The 17,120-nt window shown below is 35.0% G+C and overlaps 1 protein-coding gene and 1 pseudogene across 2 annotated transcripts in view; one reads left to right on the top strand and one right to left on the bottom strand.

The window, feature by feature from the left end:
* LOTGIDRAFT_151007 overlaps positions 1–6,281 on the bottom strand; it is a 9,109-nt pseudogene extending 2,828 nt beyond the window's left edge. Inside the window, 10 exon segments of the mRNA in view lie at positions 387–508; positions 1,232–1,357; positions 1,893–2,102; positions 2,433–2,436; positions 2,452–2,605; positions 2,954–3,047; positions 3,496–3,594; positions 3,932–4,009; positions 4,346–4,517; positions 6,171–6,281. Coding sequence covers positions 387–508; positions 1,232–1,357; positions 1,893–2,102; positions 2,433–2,436; positions 2,452–2,605; positions 2,954–3,047; positions 3,496–3,594; positions 3,932–4,009; positions 4,346–4,502 — 1,044 coding nt within the window.
* Positions 6,282–9,411: 3,130 nt separating this feature from the next.
* Positions 9,412–14,335, top strand: LOTGIDRAFT_131752 (hypothetical protein; the record flags this gene model as incomplete). The annotated part of the gene is made up of 8 exons (XM_009066388.1): positions 9,412–9,517; positions 10,211–10,304; positions 10,662–10,820; positions 11,743–11,951; positions 12,469–12,594; positions 13,107–13,211; positions 13,510–13,644; positions 13,992–14,335. 8 exons carry the CDS (start codon positions 9,412–9,414, stop codon positions 14,333–14,335), a joined length of 1,278 nt encoding a protein of 425 aa, XP_009064636.1.
* Positions 14,336–17,120: the final 2,785 nt, after the last annotated feature.

Here is a 17,120-nt window from a genome sequence, read left to right as displayed (position 1 = left end):
TAACGTAATTGTTCTTAAATGACATACGACCAAGATTAATTTACGTAAAATAACATATTTCCTTATTGCGGAACTAACATTCTGTTAATGTAAGAACAAAGTCCGTAAATCAACAGAAAAGTATGTATATCAGCAGAAATTTACGTATATCAACAGAAAATGTCAAGTAAATTTCTGTAAAAAAAACGGACTTTTTTTACAGTGTACTGCGGTTATACACGGAAGTACGTCTTTTTATCCTAAATTCAATAGATTCAGAAGAACAATATCATTATTGACGTAATACTTGTATACAAGATAAAAAGGGTTCAGTCTTGAATGATACTGGCATTTATGTGTAAAGAAAAAGTACAAAAATAGATTCCTGGTGACACGGCCTGTGGATCATGGTTAGCCTACATACCTAGAACTTGATCGATTTCTTCTTGTGCCTTTTTCTGGATTTCAGGATGTTGAACCAGTAAAAAGATGGTCCAAGTTAAAGTCTGTCTTGTGGTATCAACACCGGCTAAAAAAAATAAGATATAATTTCAAACATATTCTTCTTTACAAGCATGATGAAGCTGAATCATTTGTTGCACATTCGAGCAAACATGTTTGTGAAATAGTCATGTCAAGATATTTGAGGTAGCCTATAATCGAATAAAGATATTTGTGTTATGATCAAGTAAAGATATTTGTGGTATAGTCAAGCAAACGTGTTTGTGAAATAGTCGAGTCAAGTTATTTGAGGTAGCCTATAGTCGAGTAAAGATATTCGTGTTATGATCAAGATATTTGTGGTATAGTCAAGCAAATATGTTTGTGAAATAGTCAAGTGAAGATATTTGTAGTATAGCCGAGTAAAGATATTTGTGTTTTGATCAAGTAAGGACATTTGTGGTATAGTCAAGCAAACACGTTCTCTGAAATAGTCCAATCAAGATATTTGAGGTATAATCGAGTGGTTGGTATTTGTGTTATGGTCAAATAAAGATATTTGTTGTATAGTCGAGTAAAGATATTTGGGGTGTATGTCGTACACAAACATTTGTGGTACAGTTGTACAAAAATATTTGTGGTATAGGAGTGCAAAAATATTTGTGAAAGAGATTTGTTGTTCTATCCTGAAATGATTTTTGTAGTAGAGTCCTTTGGAGATATTGAGGTATTTTCCTGCCAACATATTTAAATCTGACTAATAAAAGTAATTCTGACTAGTAAGGTAAGAATTGCTAGAGAATCGGACTACCTGAAAAGATGTCACTAATGACCTGAGCAACATGAATGTCTGTTATCATCTGTTCTACAGCTGGGTCTTCAGCTATTGCTTCATTTCTAGCATTGATCAGAAAATCTGTAAAATCTTTTATGTCGTCTGAAAAATAATCAACAATTCTGTGAATGAAGCCAATATCACATCTAGCGGGAACCAACCTTAACTTAGTTTCTCTTTTTGTCTTCCTGAAAGTTCACTGTCTTGATAAATTGCATTGATGAGCCAAAGGACTTCAGCACGCAAGCAACGTCAATAGTGCGTGTTAAATACACATTATGTAAACTTTTGTCCATGCAATACCGCGTAATTGGACGTGGTAAAGGCGCGCCATTTCGGTGATTCGCACACATTTGCTGCATTAAAACATAATAACGCGGGTTATTGTTTGCATACTGTTAACGACGACATAAATCGTCGACAGTGTTCACCCGAGTTACACGCACATTGTACGAAAATTTATGCGGTAAAATTTTGAAAACGTTAAAATACTCTCAACAACACGGCACACTCCCCTGCAGCAACCCCTCCCCCCCCTCCCCTAATCATCGGACTGAAATAGTGTCAGTGTCATTGTGGCTTTACAGAAATTCAGCTCTGCTATTCGAGTGTATGGAGATTCACTTTCAATTTTTACCTTTAGAAAATGTTTTCTTGTGATCTTCGTACTCTTTTTTGATAAATCCATTAAAATAGTCTAATCCATGCATTATTCTTTGAAACCTTTTTGTTGGCCAATGTTTAAGAAGTGGTATAACGTCTTCCCAAACCCCATTTCCAAATTCTTCATTTACAACATTAAACATTTCCAACATGTACAAGAATTCCTTATCATCCACATCAAAACTGAAAATAATCACTCAATATTGTGATGATGTATTAAAGAAAGAATCGAATATTCAAAGAAATTAAAAGGCCGATCGCTAATGTTCGAACTAATTATATTATAACAATTGAATTATCATACACTTCAGCATCAAACAGTGTAAATAATACACTTCCGGGCATGCGCATTGGTTCCTTGCACTCGTTTCTGCTTGAGGACAGGTGTGCACTGAGACCATCTCCTGCTAGTTCACCAAATTCCAAATTGGGTCTAGTATAATATGGTTCAATGATAAAACCATCAAAATGATCTTAGGTCCCAAAAAAGAACCAACGACAAAAGAAATCTTTTGTTTCCTTCACACAAATCTAAGAAAGCAGATTCCATGTAAAAAATTGAATATAAGAAGACTGATGTATTTCTCCATGTCCAATTTTTCTCCTTCTTTTTCTCTGATTATTTTAATCATTTGAGATCCAGCATCATAGAGTTTTTCCCCAAGTTTTTCACCACTGGCAAAGTATCTGAAAGAGAAATTGACCAAAGCCTAAAGATTTATGAATATTAGACAATATTATTAGCGTTTATTATAAGAAAATCTAGTGATTTGAGAAATTCGTATTTATTGAATCATCCTCTGCAGCTATTTGCAATGTTTTCCTCTAACAGTCGTCTAGGTAGACATTATGTCATATCTGAGATACTGTTTCCAAAATGTAAAAAGCGGTGAAATATTTTCAAATGCTCAAAATCGCGAAACGGTTTTTATGGCTACTCTTCTTGTCTGAACCGACGCCTTCGCGTATGATGTCATATTTACAGAAACTCGCAGTCAGTTTAGCAGTACATCATACCAAACTGGCAAATCTTACCTCATTCCTTGAAGTGCGACTTTTCTTAAAACTTTCCATTCGGCATTCAAATCAGCAAATACAATGTCTTTATAACCATCAGTTAAACGCTCAACTTAAAATTAAAAATATATCTCATTACGACCTTTGAGGGAATGGACATTAAAAGTTGGGGTGGGGATGCGTGCCAGTCAATTTTGTTTTTTCTATTGATGTCAATGAAATTTTTAGCTTTTTCAAAAACAGCCCGTTATATCCAACTTCATTTGAACAATTACTAACCCGATATCGTCCTGAACAGCTTACAGTCTTTCGAGAAAGGCTGCCACATTGATCTATACTTAGATTTTGCTATCCCGTCAATATTTTGAAGAAAGGGTTCTATATGACACGCTTTGATTGGTTTAAAATAAGAGCGGGACTTTGGCAGAGGGCTTGTTAGATTACAATGGAGAAAACATTAGGAAATAAAAAAGAAGCGAAAGTGAAATCCTATTTTAATTAGATTGTTTATAAACAATAACAAAACTTAAAACAGCATCTACCAATAAGTCTGTACTAACCTGAGTGCATTTTGACTCTGCCAGCGAATTCGACATCTTTCTTTATCAAAGCCTCTCGTACAACTTCAGCATCGTTCAGTGTCACACATGTAACTGGACCTAACATTAATCAATAGTTTATATAGAGAAATACTGCTTGTAAAGAAACAGACTGAAAAAAATCAGTCGTCTGAAGATGGCACAGGATGGAACTTTAGATTCGTCATCTACTGCAGCCGATGACTGTCACAATATCTATCAGAGTCTGGAATTGATGTTTCGGACTAGAACCACAGTTGTCAGGTTGATAATTAGAATAGAACAAATCAATGATATCAGTGTCCCCGATACACATGAACAATGTTGAAAACCTCTTTACAATCCCTTTAAAATATCTGAAGGTGGATGGGGGATTCATGTCAACCAATCTTTTAGTTCTGAAGATAAAATTACTTACCTATATGTATTGTAACAACAGGACCATATTTCTCTTTCCATTTACAAAGCAATTGATACAATGGTCCAGATCGCATTGCTGAAAACAAATTCAAAATTCATCTTTAAACAAATCCAAGCGATGTGAATCTTTTTAAGGCCATTCTTAACGATGTTTTGCACATCACAATGATGAAAAAAGCTTTAAAAGAAATATTCTTGAGCCTAAGATTAATACTCCTAGTCTTAAACTTAACAATGTATAACAATCTTGTGACGACCCAATATTGAGGTTTTGAATAATATAGTCGAGATACGTTTCCTTCACGTCAATAATTGAAAGGATCCCTGAAAAAGCATATAGATCTATAATAATGATATGATCAGATAAGCAGTTTAGATGTCGTGGAACATTAAATAGAAATGACATACTTACACCACAAGTTTCCAGCTAATGGTGGCCCCCAAGGACCGGGTGGTAGTTTGTATTTCTTCCCAAAAAGTTTATAGGAAACCAGTCCGATTGTTAATCCTAGAATCAAAGCTTGACTCGTTGGTGAAAGAGGTATTTTATTCGTCAGGGTCTCAAACATGATGTCTTCTTAGATCTGCATTACGAAAAACAATTTTCAAAGTAAATGAAACATTTTGTATCCATTGCTATACGTTATTGACTCGTTCTCCACATGTAATGACTATATTTGTCAAGAGATAAACATTTCTGCAACGAAATTCAATTGATGATGAGATCATTTTGACGAAGGGACGGTTTCACCATCCGTTTGATCAATTATACTTTAATCTCAGAAAGGAGATTTTTTTTTAGCTAAGTTACAGTGTTCACTGTTCACCGGCAAAATTTTAGCCTTTAGCTCCTCGTGCGTCAAGACTTATCTACGTTTGAAAGTTTAAATGACGACTTTTCTTAATCCGCTTCTACTTTTTCTATAAAAGAAAAGTGCCTATTGTTGTCAAGGTATATGAAGGGGTTTGGTGAAGATGACTTTTTGTATTTCAATGTTATTTACACTCTAGAAACAACCAAACCGTTCTCTCTAAGACTACGCCTTTTTTCAATCTGTAATAATGAAAAAGGTGCGCTAATTGAAACAATCATATCACATCAAGAATGGTTAGTGACCTTATTGATCTCGACTATTGGTAAATACACTATGTTATTTAGATTGTTATGGTATAGATTAGTAGCATTGACTATATAAGTAATTTATATATAACCTTGACCGCTGTTTGAGACTCTATAATGTCAATATTAGTAACGTGACCTTCAACTTGCTGTAGTCGAGAAAGCTTGTTATCTTTGCACATCTGTGGAAAATTGCAAACAAAAACAAGTGCAGTTTATTTCGTTATGGGTAAATTAAATCTAATCAAAAATACATGACATGTTTAATTAAACTATGTCCTCTAATATTTACGCAATCTTTGAAATCGTCTCGGAGGAGCATAGAGTAACTGAGACTTGCAGGCCAGACTTGATTGTTCGGAGGGGCAAGTAATATATCCAGAGAGGCAATGGTGTATGGTGTTTGCACGATTTGCACAGTTTTTCAGGGGGTGTGGTTAGTGTGTACAATGTGTAGCTACAGGCCTGGAGACATGATGGACCAGGGGACGATGAGCTTGGAAGTAATTTTATAAAAATGGGTATCAAATGATATGAAAGTAGATCGTATAAGTTCAAGATCGAAGGTTTTTTTTAATCTCCCTCCATACTGGCTCCTCTACGACTACAGATTTGTTCACAACTCTTGACTTAAATGAAAGTAGGCTATCGTTTCCCACAATAAATGAACTCACTTTTAAACTTAAAATGAAAACATTCTTATGAACCAGCTAGGTAACGTCTTGGAGAGGTCTGCTCTTGATTAGCTTAATGAAAAGTACAGTGTGCAATGAGGGAAATTTTGTAAAGACAGCTAAATATAGACATAGATATAAACTTTCACACACAATTAGATCTGCACTTTATCAAAATACAATAAACAAAACTATAATTATCAGCTGTCAGTTCGTATTGAAAAATATGAAATGAATGGTGTTTTACATCCTACTGTTTGGCACTTAAGTGGCAACGTCCAGTAGTGTGCAATGAGCGATATTTTGTCATTAGCATACTCTTTTTCGATTTCTAATCTGTCGAGATATCTTTAACGTGCACAGCCTGTAGAACACTAGAACTTAATTTTGTCCCAACAACGATTCATGATACTGAAATCAAATTCATAACAAAAGATTCTTACCCTGTCAATGGCGCAAAATATCTACCAGCGTTAGGGTCCAAAGTAGTAAGGGATATTGAACGACACTGCTTCACGCGATGTCTTGTTATACTACTGGAGGAAAAGCCTTACTTGTGGTCGAGTGTAAACAACTTTTCATCTATAAATAGCCATGACTGTTTACAAGCCGTCTAATGCAATGCCCGAGTAACCTTACATGTTTATGGATTTTCATGTCACTAAGCCGCGAATAGACAATGTACGGTGTCCGGTGCTGTGTGCGATGCGAGATTATCGAATACAGTAGAAAGTAGAACAAGTGAACACACGACGTACGGGTCCGGATACGGTGCGGACACGATTCGCTCCTACTATTCTCTATTATATCGAAAATCCCTCATCGTACGCTATGTGCAATGGATATTTGGGGTGCCTGTCGGGGAAAACTTCCGATCTGCTGAAATTATATTAAAGTTTTATCAATGGTATTTTAGTCTCGGAATCTTGGAAACGGAAATTTTCTATGTTCACAGCTCAGACCCTTCAAATCCATGTGTTATCCGCGTTTAAAAGTTTTTCGTCTTTTCTTGAGACGTTGAGAAACATAAAGTGAAATTCCTATAGTTTTGTTAGTTTTTGAGTGAATTATACGATTTTCGTACATTTCTAGTACTTCTGAAGATTATTTCCATATATTCAAGACTCAAATCAACATCCAATCTGTCCCTTTAAGGATAAAAAATATAACACAATCAATACAAGTAAAGTCAGAAATTCCTATGTTTAATACAAACACTGAATCCATTCTTATTATTACTAGCGGTATTCAATATCACGAACAGTGGCATTCACAATGCTACATTACTGATAACATCTTTTACACATTCTTAGTTGTCTGATAAATACCTTTATAAGGGGTTATCTCCCTTCAATTGAAACATTTCCATTGTCCAGCTCTAGTTTTAGTGTGCATAAAGTCTTTCTTAACAGGTTTATAATAAAATGACACTTAAATACTCTCTATAATGATCTTTCAATATCGATCCTATACAACTGACCATATATCATACAAAGATTTTATCGACTTGTTTCGACTGACCGTCGACCAGTGGCGGATCCAGGTTTACGTCCGAGGGAGGTGGAGCGAAATATCTGAGATTGCCCGCATTTCTAACCTAGTTGTTGGTTTGGGCCCAATTCTGTACACCCATGGATTTGAAAGCTCAAATATTGACGTTGAGCTGTGAACAATATTAGTGATAGAAAACCCCGGTCAAACGGATTGCAAGTCTGTCCCTTAAATATAATTTCACCAGATCTTTCCCGACAGGCATCCAATATTCGCGGCTTTAGAGTGAAACCTCAGACACGTGTAATGTTACTCGGGCATTATATTAGATGGCTTGTAAACAGTCATAGCTATTTATAGATAAAAACACTTTATTTTACATTCTACCACCAGTGAGTCTTTTAAGACGTCAGTAGAATAACAGGATATCGAGTGAATCAGTGTTGTTCAATATACCTTACTACTTTGGATGTGTTTGCGCCATTGACACGGTAAGAATCTTTTACTATGAATTTAATTTCGGTTTCATGCATCGTCGTATACAATGCCGAGCTGTGTAAAGATCTCTCGCCAGTATAGAAGTGGAAGAAAATGCTGCTGTCCTAACAAAATATCGCTCATTGTACACTGCTGAGCGTTGCCTATCTTCATTATTCCACTTAGGTGCAAAAAGAAGGACGTTTCACCATTCATATTTGTCAATACGAGCTGACAGCTGATTATAGTTTTGTTTATTGTATTTTGATAAAGTGCAAATCAAATTGTGTGTGAAAGTTTATATCTATGTCTATATTTAGCTGTCTTTACAAAATTTCCCTCATTGCACACTGTACTTTTCATTAAGCTAATCATGAGCAGGCCTCTCTAAGACGTTGCCTAGCTGGTTCATAAGAATGTTTTTATTTTAAGGTTAAAAGTGAGTTCATTTCTTGTGGGAGACATTAGGCCTACTTTCATTTATGTCAAGAGTTGTGAACAAATCTGTAGTCGTAGAAGCCAGTAATGAGGGAGATAAAAAACTTTCATATCATTTGATACCCATTTTTATAAAATTACATTTAAGCTCATCGTCCCCTGGTCCATCATGTCTCCAGGCCTGTAGCTACACATTGTACACACTAACAACACCCCCCTCCCCTTTGGCCCCGCCCCTGATAGCAATGGGTGTACAACAATTGTTATTTGTAATGCAGATCTAAGAAGACATCATGTTCGAGACCCTGACGAATAAAATACCTCTTTCACCAACGAGTCAAGCTTTGATTCTAGGATTAACAATAGGACTGGTTTCCTATAAACTTTTAAGGAAGAAATACAAACTACCGCCCGGTCCATGGGGGCCACCATTAGCTGGAAACTTGTGGTGTAAGTATGTCATTTCTATTTAATGTTCCACAACATCTAAACTGCTTATCTGATCATATCATTATTATAGATCTATATGCTTTTTCAGAGATCCTTTCAAATATTGACGTGAAGGAAACGTATCTCGACTATATTATTCAAAACCTCAATATTGGGTCGTCACAAGATTGTTATACATTGTTAAGTTTAAGACTAGGAGTATTAATCTTAGGCTCAAGAATATTTCTTTTAAAGCTTTTTTCATCATTGTGATGTGCAAAACATCGTTAAGAATGGCCTTAAAAAGATTCACATCGCATGGATTTGTTTAAAGATGAATTTTGAATTTGTTTTCAGCAATGCGATCTGGACCATTGTATCAATTGCTTTGTAAATGGAAAGAGAAATATGGTCCTGTTGTTACAATACAAATAGGTAAGTAATTTTATCTTCAGAACTAAAAGATTGGTTAACATGAATCCCCCATCCACCTTCAGATATTTTAAAGGGATTAAAGAGGATTTCAACATTGTTCATGTGTATCTGGAACACTGACATCATTGATTTGTACTATTAATATTTTCAACCGGATGATTGTGGTTCTACAACTCCGACACATTTACTCCAGGCTCTGGTAGATATTGTGACAGTTATCGCCTGCAACTTTCAAAATAGCTATCAGAAGTTGGAATAGATGTCTACTGTGGTTCCTGAAATTCCTCTAAAACTAAGTGTTTGATGACGTATCTAAAGTTCCATCCTGTGCAATCTTCAGACGACTGAACATTTTCACTCTGTTTCTTTACTGAAATTTGACAAGCAGTATTTCTCTATATAAACTATTGATTAATGTCAGGTCCAGTTACATGTGTGACACTGAACGATGCTGAAGTTGTACGAGAGGCTTTGATAAAGAAAGATGTCGAATTCGCTGGAAGAGTCAAAATGCACTCAGGTTAGTACAGACTTTAATTTCCATTGATAGGGCCTACTTGTTATTACGATAGGTGGCGCTATGGGATGTCATGTTACCCAGACCTTTAAATATGGAAATGCACGCTTTTATTCAGTAATTCAGTTAATCTATAGGTAGCAAGATCGTTGTAAGCAGTCGCTGGACGCGTCTGATTAAGTGACAACATCTGGAGCGAATATTGCTTTTTTTCTTTATACGATTAAACATATTTTTGAACGAATTTGTCTTGAGGATTGATAGAGTTTGGCCAGCCCTTACCCGTCGAGAATAGAGGTGTAAGGAGTAACGAGCGTATGAGCAAAGATCAAGGATACTACACTAACAAATTTTCTACCAAGTCCCGCTCTTACGACGTTAGTTTTAACCATTCAAAGCGTGTCATGTAGAAACCTTTCTCCAAAATATTGACGGATTGTAGGATAGCGAAACCTATAAGTAAATCAATGTGGCAGCCTTTCTCGAAAGTCTGTAAGCTGTTCAGGACGTTGTCCCATTTTACACGAGTTTTGAACATCGGGTTAGTTATAGTTCAAATGAATTTAGATATAACAGTCTGTTTTCGAAAAGCTAAGAATTTCATAGACATCAATGGAAAAAACAAAATTGACTGGCACGCATCCCCACCACAACTTTCCCACAAAGGTCGTAATGTGATATATTTTTAATTTTAAGTTGAGCGTTTAACTGATGGTTATAAAGACATTGTATTTGCTGATTTGAATGCCGAATGGAAAGTTTTAAGAAAAGTCGCACTTCAAGGAATGAGGTAAGATTTGCCAGTTTGGTATGATGTACTGCTAAACTGACTGCGATTTTCTGTAAATATGACTCGAAAGCTACGGTTCCGACAAGAAGAGAAACCGTAAAACCTACTTCACTGCAATTATAACGTTTCGAGATTTTAAGCTTTTTGAAAATATTTCACCGCATTTTACATTTTGGAAACAGTATCTCAGATATGACATAATGTCTACCTTGACGACTGTTAGAGGGAAACATTACAAATGGCTGCAGAGGATGATTCAATAAATACGAATTTCTCAAATCACTATGTTTTCTTATAATAAACGCCAGATTGCCTAATTGTCATATAACTTTAGGTATTTTTCAATTTCTCTTTCAGATACTTTGCCAGTGGTGAAAAACTTGGGGAAAAACTCTATGATGCTGGATCTCAAATGATTAAAATAATCAGAGAAAAAGAAGGAGAAAAATTGGACATGGAGAAATACATCAGTCTTCTTATATTCAATTTTTTACATGGAATCTGCTTTCATAAACGGTGTGTGTAGGATTATTGCTTTTTTATGGGGCTCCTAAGGCGCAATTTTCCATACTTTTATAAAATATAATTATTTCGTTTAATCGAATAGCTTATTTCGTTTAAACGAATTAATTATTTCGTAATAGCGAAATAACTAATTCGTTAAAACGAAATATTTCATAAAAGTACGGAAAATTGCGCCTAAGGGACTCCATACTTTTTTGATCTTTACAATACAAACAAAAAAGTTGTTTTGTCGTTTGGTTCTTTTTTTGGACGCAAGATCATTTTGATATGCTAAGGATTTTATCATTGAACCATATTATACTACGTCCACTTTGGAATTTGGTGAACTTGCAGGGGATGTTCTCAGTGCAGACATGTCCTAAAAACAAGTGCAATGAACCAATGCGCATGACCGGAAGTGTATTATTTTTTCACTGTTTGATGCTGAAAGATGAGTTTCCTTATTTTTTAGTGTCAAATTAGGCACACTATTTGATTAATTGTTGTTTCTAATGAATCATCATGTATTCTTAATCATATCATTATGTTCATATTGCATATAATTAATATTTTTTAACCAATCATAAATGTCCATGTATGTACCGTCTGGATAAACAAAAAAGACTTTTTAATCTTTCTTGATCGGTCACTCATTGGAATTATGCTGGTAAGTCTCTTCTAATTTATCTAATTATGAATTAAGTATGGACATGTGAGACAAACTGGTATTTTTCCAAGTTATTAAAACACCTCTACTTTCTATTTATATAAGTATTAGCATTTTCATTTTCATAAATGAAAATAAGGGAACTCATCTTTAAGTGTATGATAATATATATGTTATATAATTATTTCGAACATTAACGATCGACCATTTAGTTTCTTTGAATATTTGATTCTTTCTAAAATCACAATATTGAGTGATTATTTTCAGTTTTGATGTGGATGATAAAGAATTCTTGTACATGTTGGAAATGTTAAATGTTGTAAATGAAGAATTTGGAAATGGTCTTTGGGAAGACGTTATACCGCTTCTTCGATATTGGCCCACAAAAAGGTTTCGAAGAATAGTACATGCATTAGACTATTTTAACAAATTCATCAAAAAAGAGTACGAAGATCACAAGAAAACATTTTCTAAAGGTAAAAATTGAAAGTGAATCTCCATATACTCAAATAGCAGAGCGGTATGTCTGTAAAGCCACAATGACACTGACACTATTTCTGTCCGTAATTGAAGTCAACCGGGATGAACGTTTAAGAGGGGGTGTGGGACAGGTCGCAAACAGTGCCCTCCGCTGCGAAGCAAAGAAATAGCGCACCTCTACCGTGTCAGTGTGGTTAAGTTTAAGAAAATTAAAAACAAAACGACAGTTTCGTCGGAAAAAATGTATTGGTGAAAATAATTCTGAATAATTCTGCCGTTTTGAATGACAAAGTTGAAAGAAATGATTATTTACTCAGTGTTCATTAAACACGCATTATTGACGTTGCTTGTGTGCTGAGGAACTCGGCTCAATAATTTAATTTGTCACGGAAGTGAACTTTCAGGAAGACAAAAAGAGAAGAACAGGCTACTTTGCCTAGTATAATGAATGTTCGACATTTCCTGCTAGACGTGATATTGACTTCATTCAAAGAATTGTTGATTGTATTTCAGACGACATAAAAGATTTTACAGATTTTCTGATCAATGCTAGAAATGAAGCAATAGCTGAAGACCCAGCTGTAGAACAGATGATAACAGACATTCATGTTGCTCAGGTCATTAGTGACATCTTTTCAGGTAGTCCGATTCTCTAGCGATTCTTACCTTACTAGTCAGAATTACGTTTATTAGTCAGATTTAAATATGTTGACAGGAAAATACCTCAATATCTCCAAAGGACTCTACTACAAAAATCATTTCAGGAAAGCACTACCTCAAATATCTTGACTTGACTATTTCACCAACGTGCTTTCTTGACTATACCACAAATATCTTTACTTGACTATACCACAAATATCTTTACTTGACTATACCACAAATATCTTTACTTGACTATACCTCAAATATCTTTACTCGGCTATAAATCATATATCCTTACTTGATCTTAATACAAATATCTTTACTCGACTATTTCACAAACTTGTTTGCTTGGCTAACCACAAATATCTTTACTTGATCATAACACAAATATCTTTACTCGACTATACTCGAGTATTTTACAAACATGTTTGCTCGAATGTGCAACAAATGATTCAGCTTCATCATGCTTGTAAAGAAGAATATGTTTGAAATTATATCTTATTTTTTAGCCGGTGTTGATACCACAAGACAGACTTTAACTTGGGCCATCTTTTTACTGGTTCAACATCCTGAAATCCAGAAAAAGGCACAAGAAGAAATCGATCAAGTTCTAGGTATGTAGGCTAACCATGATCCACAGGCCGTGTCACCAGGAATCTATTTTTGTACTTTTTCTTTACACATAAATGCCAGCATCATTCAAGACTGAACCTTTTTCATCTTTGTATACAAGTATTACGTCAATAATGATATTGTTCTTCTGAATCTATTGAATTTAGGATAAAAAGACGTACTTCCGTGTATAACCGCAGTATAGCTCCTGTATAACCGCTGTATAACCGCTGTATAACCGCCTTCACTGTATAACCACTGGTACATTATCGTACATTATCCTGTCTCTCTCTCTCTTAGACAAAGACCAACAACCTTCTATATCAGATAAAGAAAGATTACCCTATACTGAAGCTGTTTTACATGAAAGTATGAGATTTATGCCAGTCGTACCATTGGGTGTTCCTCATTCTACATTATGTGACACAACACTAGGTAATAATTCTCTTTTATGGATTTCCACAGAGCTTTTGAAGCAACAACAAATGGCTGCCGTTGAAAATCTGCAAAGAACTGCTGAAGATCAGCAAACAACTGTTGAAGATCAGCTAAGAACTGTTTTAGATCAGCAAGAAAACACTTCCTTTTTGAGAAGATTTGTTGATTCGATCCATGCAGGCATATGACCGTCATAATCAAACAAAGGTACTTTACAAGATCGGTATATAAATACAAATGAAGGTCTGTGATTGCAGCCGGAATATGTACAAAGATATTATAACATATTTCCTCTACAATAGCTACAGTCTTGCTGTACACAATTTCTAATGTGTATTTTACAGGTGAATATGAAATTCCAAAAGGTACAATGGTAATGGTAAATCATTATGCTTTACACATGGACAAAGATGTTTGGGGTGATCCTGAGGTATTTAGACCAGAAAGACTACTAGATGAAGATGGTTCATTGGCTCCTAAACCCATGTCCTGGTTACCTTTCTCTTGTGGACGTAGAAATTGTCTGGGTGAAACAATCGCCCGACCAGAAATGTTGCTAGTATTGGCGATGTTATTGAGAAATTTCTCATTTAGTTGTGCAGAGGGTAACACATTGAATATGACTCCTATAGGGTTTGGAACTATGAAGCCGCCCAAAAATGAAACTATTGCTACTATTCGTAAATAGATTTATCTGGCCACTTATTCTCGAAATGATCTTGGCGCTGTGATAGAAGCATTGGTACAAGATAAGACCCTAGTACATCCTAGCACTAAGATCGTATCGAGAATATGAGGCCTGGTTATGATTCAAAGGGAATAACATCAGATTTTATTATTGAGTGCGAGTCTTGGCATCACTTTTCTTTATACTTAGTATTTTATATACTTAAGTTACAATTATTTTATATTGTTTGTAGCATATATGACCAATATACTAGTGATTTCTTAATTTGCACTAAAATTGATTGTACATATATAGATGTACATGTATTATACTGTATATTCTGACATTTTGTTGGGATACCTTTTGAATATCTGAGATTGCCCGAATCTTTAACGTAGTCATGAGATTTTTGCCCTGCCCTCTAAAGAACATCTACAAAATACCAATCTTTATGTTATAACGAAAGGCGGTTACAGTGACATTCAAACCGCCAAAATTTTCATGAATGCAGTGGAGTTTTACGTACTACTTTTCTACACCTATGGAAATGGAGACAGACAGCTCTATGCAGTGTACAATAAGTGGAAGTTTTGGAGAACCGTGGCTTTAGGTCACCATTTGATGCCATGAGATCGTTTACTTGTAGCACATGGTCCTAGCTGAACTAGGTTTTTTTTTAGGTTTTTTAACTTCCTAGACATTTTAGTTTTGAACATCAATCAGTGCTTGGAAACATCCATTACCTGAGGGAATTTGGGTTCAGTGTGATTAGTCATCCTATTCGCTATTATCCGTGTATATTAGGTTAAACCAACGTCATCATATTCATCCCCTTTCAGTACATACAAGTCAAGGCCTGACCTGGGCAAATTTGGTGTGTGTCGATAGACGAGACTGTTCTAGATTTTGACACAACTATTATAGACACTTTAAGTTTGACATTTGTTTCTATATATTATACGAATACATTGCATACCAAATAGCAAGCAGAATATCACGTGGTCATTATACGTGGTCATTGATTTTTTACAATTTCACAAATGTATTTTCTTTAAGTTATAATTCTACAAAATAAATGTACTTTCACAAATCGACATTATACATTTTGTCGTTTTGCAAGGAAATTAATATTGCCATCGAAACAACTCCATACATCTCTTCTGAAGACTACTTACATATATTCAATATTCAAATCAATCTCTTCAGATGGCGAATCTGTCCCTTTAAGGATAGAAAATATAACACTATCAATACAATTGATACAAACACGTAATGGATAAATAATGTAAAATTGTAAACTTTAGTCCAACATTATTTCTATAATTTCTATTTATAATATACGAATAACAAACCTACTATATATATTTAATTCATTCTTATTTTTACTTGAGTTATTCAATATGATCAACAGTGGAATTCATAAAGCTACATTACTGATAACATCTTTTTACACATTAATAGTAGTCTGATTAATACCTTTATAAGGGGTTGTCTCCCTTCAATTGACACATTTTCATTGTCCTAGAAACCTGACTTACCTGTCTTGAATTACCCTCTTTTTCCCTTACAGAAATCCGTATCAGAAGTTTTCTAACAGCTTCCAAACTACACAACCTTATTTTTTAGTTATAACTTTCATATACATTAAATATGGGTTTCCTTAATTCTTAGTGTCAAATTAAGCAAACTATTTGATTAATTTATGTTTGAAATGAAATACCATGTATTTTTAATCATAATCATTATGTTCTTATTGCATATAATTATGAGATTTAACCAATCTTAAATGTACTGTCTGGATAAACAAAAAAAGACTGTTTGACCTTTCTTGATTGGTCACTCATTGTAATTCTCTTCTTATTTAGCTAATTATGAATTAATTATGGGCATCTTAGACAAACTGGTATTTTTCCAAGTCACTAGAACACCTCTACTTACTATTCAAATAAGTATTAGCATTTTCATTTTCATAAATGAAAATATGGGAACCCATCTTTAAAGGGCACATTTCTCTAGATTTTGGGGTATAGTTTTCACAAATTTCAGCAAAGAATAAAAAAGGCGAAATGCCCCTATAAATTAACTTACAGGGGGAGTTTCAGAATGCAGGAGAGCAAATGTTAAAAATCATTTACCGGAGGATGAGCCCCAACCCACTTTAATCCACGGGCCCAAGTCCTCTAGCTGAGCTAGTGATTCCAGCCTCTGATAGCTATTTTGACAGTTATCAGCTACACCAGTCGACAACTTTCAAAATATCTATCAGAGGCAGATGCTTCGGTCTACTTTCATGCCAGCTCTAGTTTTAGTGTGTATAAAGTCTTTCTTAACAGGTTTATAATAAAATGACACTTAAATACTCTCTATAATGATCTTCCAATATCGATCCTATACAACTGACCATATATCATACAAAGATTTTATCGACTTGTTTCGACTGACCGTCGACACTTACAAGATATTTATCGACTGGTTTTGACCCATTCAGTTGTTAGTGTTGTCAGTAACTGTAACTGTTGTTGCTGGTTGAAACTCACTTGTATCATGGATGCACTGACCTATTTAGCCTAGGGCCATAAAAGATGAAAAATATATTCGACTTTCACTTCCAAAATAGCGGTATCCTGTTGTTTCCTACATTATAAATTTTCCAGGGGAGGCCTCCAGCATGACTAGTGTTCTCTAGTTCCGTAAAGGGGCACAGGGGCACCCCCACCCCTTCAACACACCCACCCAATCAAAATCTTCGATACGCTACTGTATGGTTAAAAGGATTGCTCCGATCTGACCTATATGTTGTAGCGTC

This window comes from Lottia gigantea (genome assembly GCF_000327385.1).
Source record: "Lottia gigantea unplaced genomic scaffold LOTGIsca_76, whole genome shotgun sequence".
NCBI classification, from domain to species: Eukaryota; Metazoa; Mollusca; class Gastropoda; family Lottiidae; genus Lottia; species Lottia gigantea.
The sequence above is the reverse complement of the archived record's forward strand: the minus strand, read 5'-3'. Positions and strand labels throughout refer to the sequence as shown.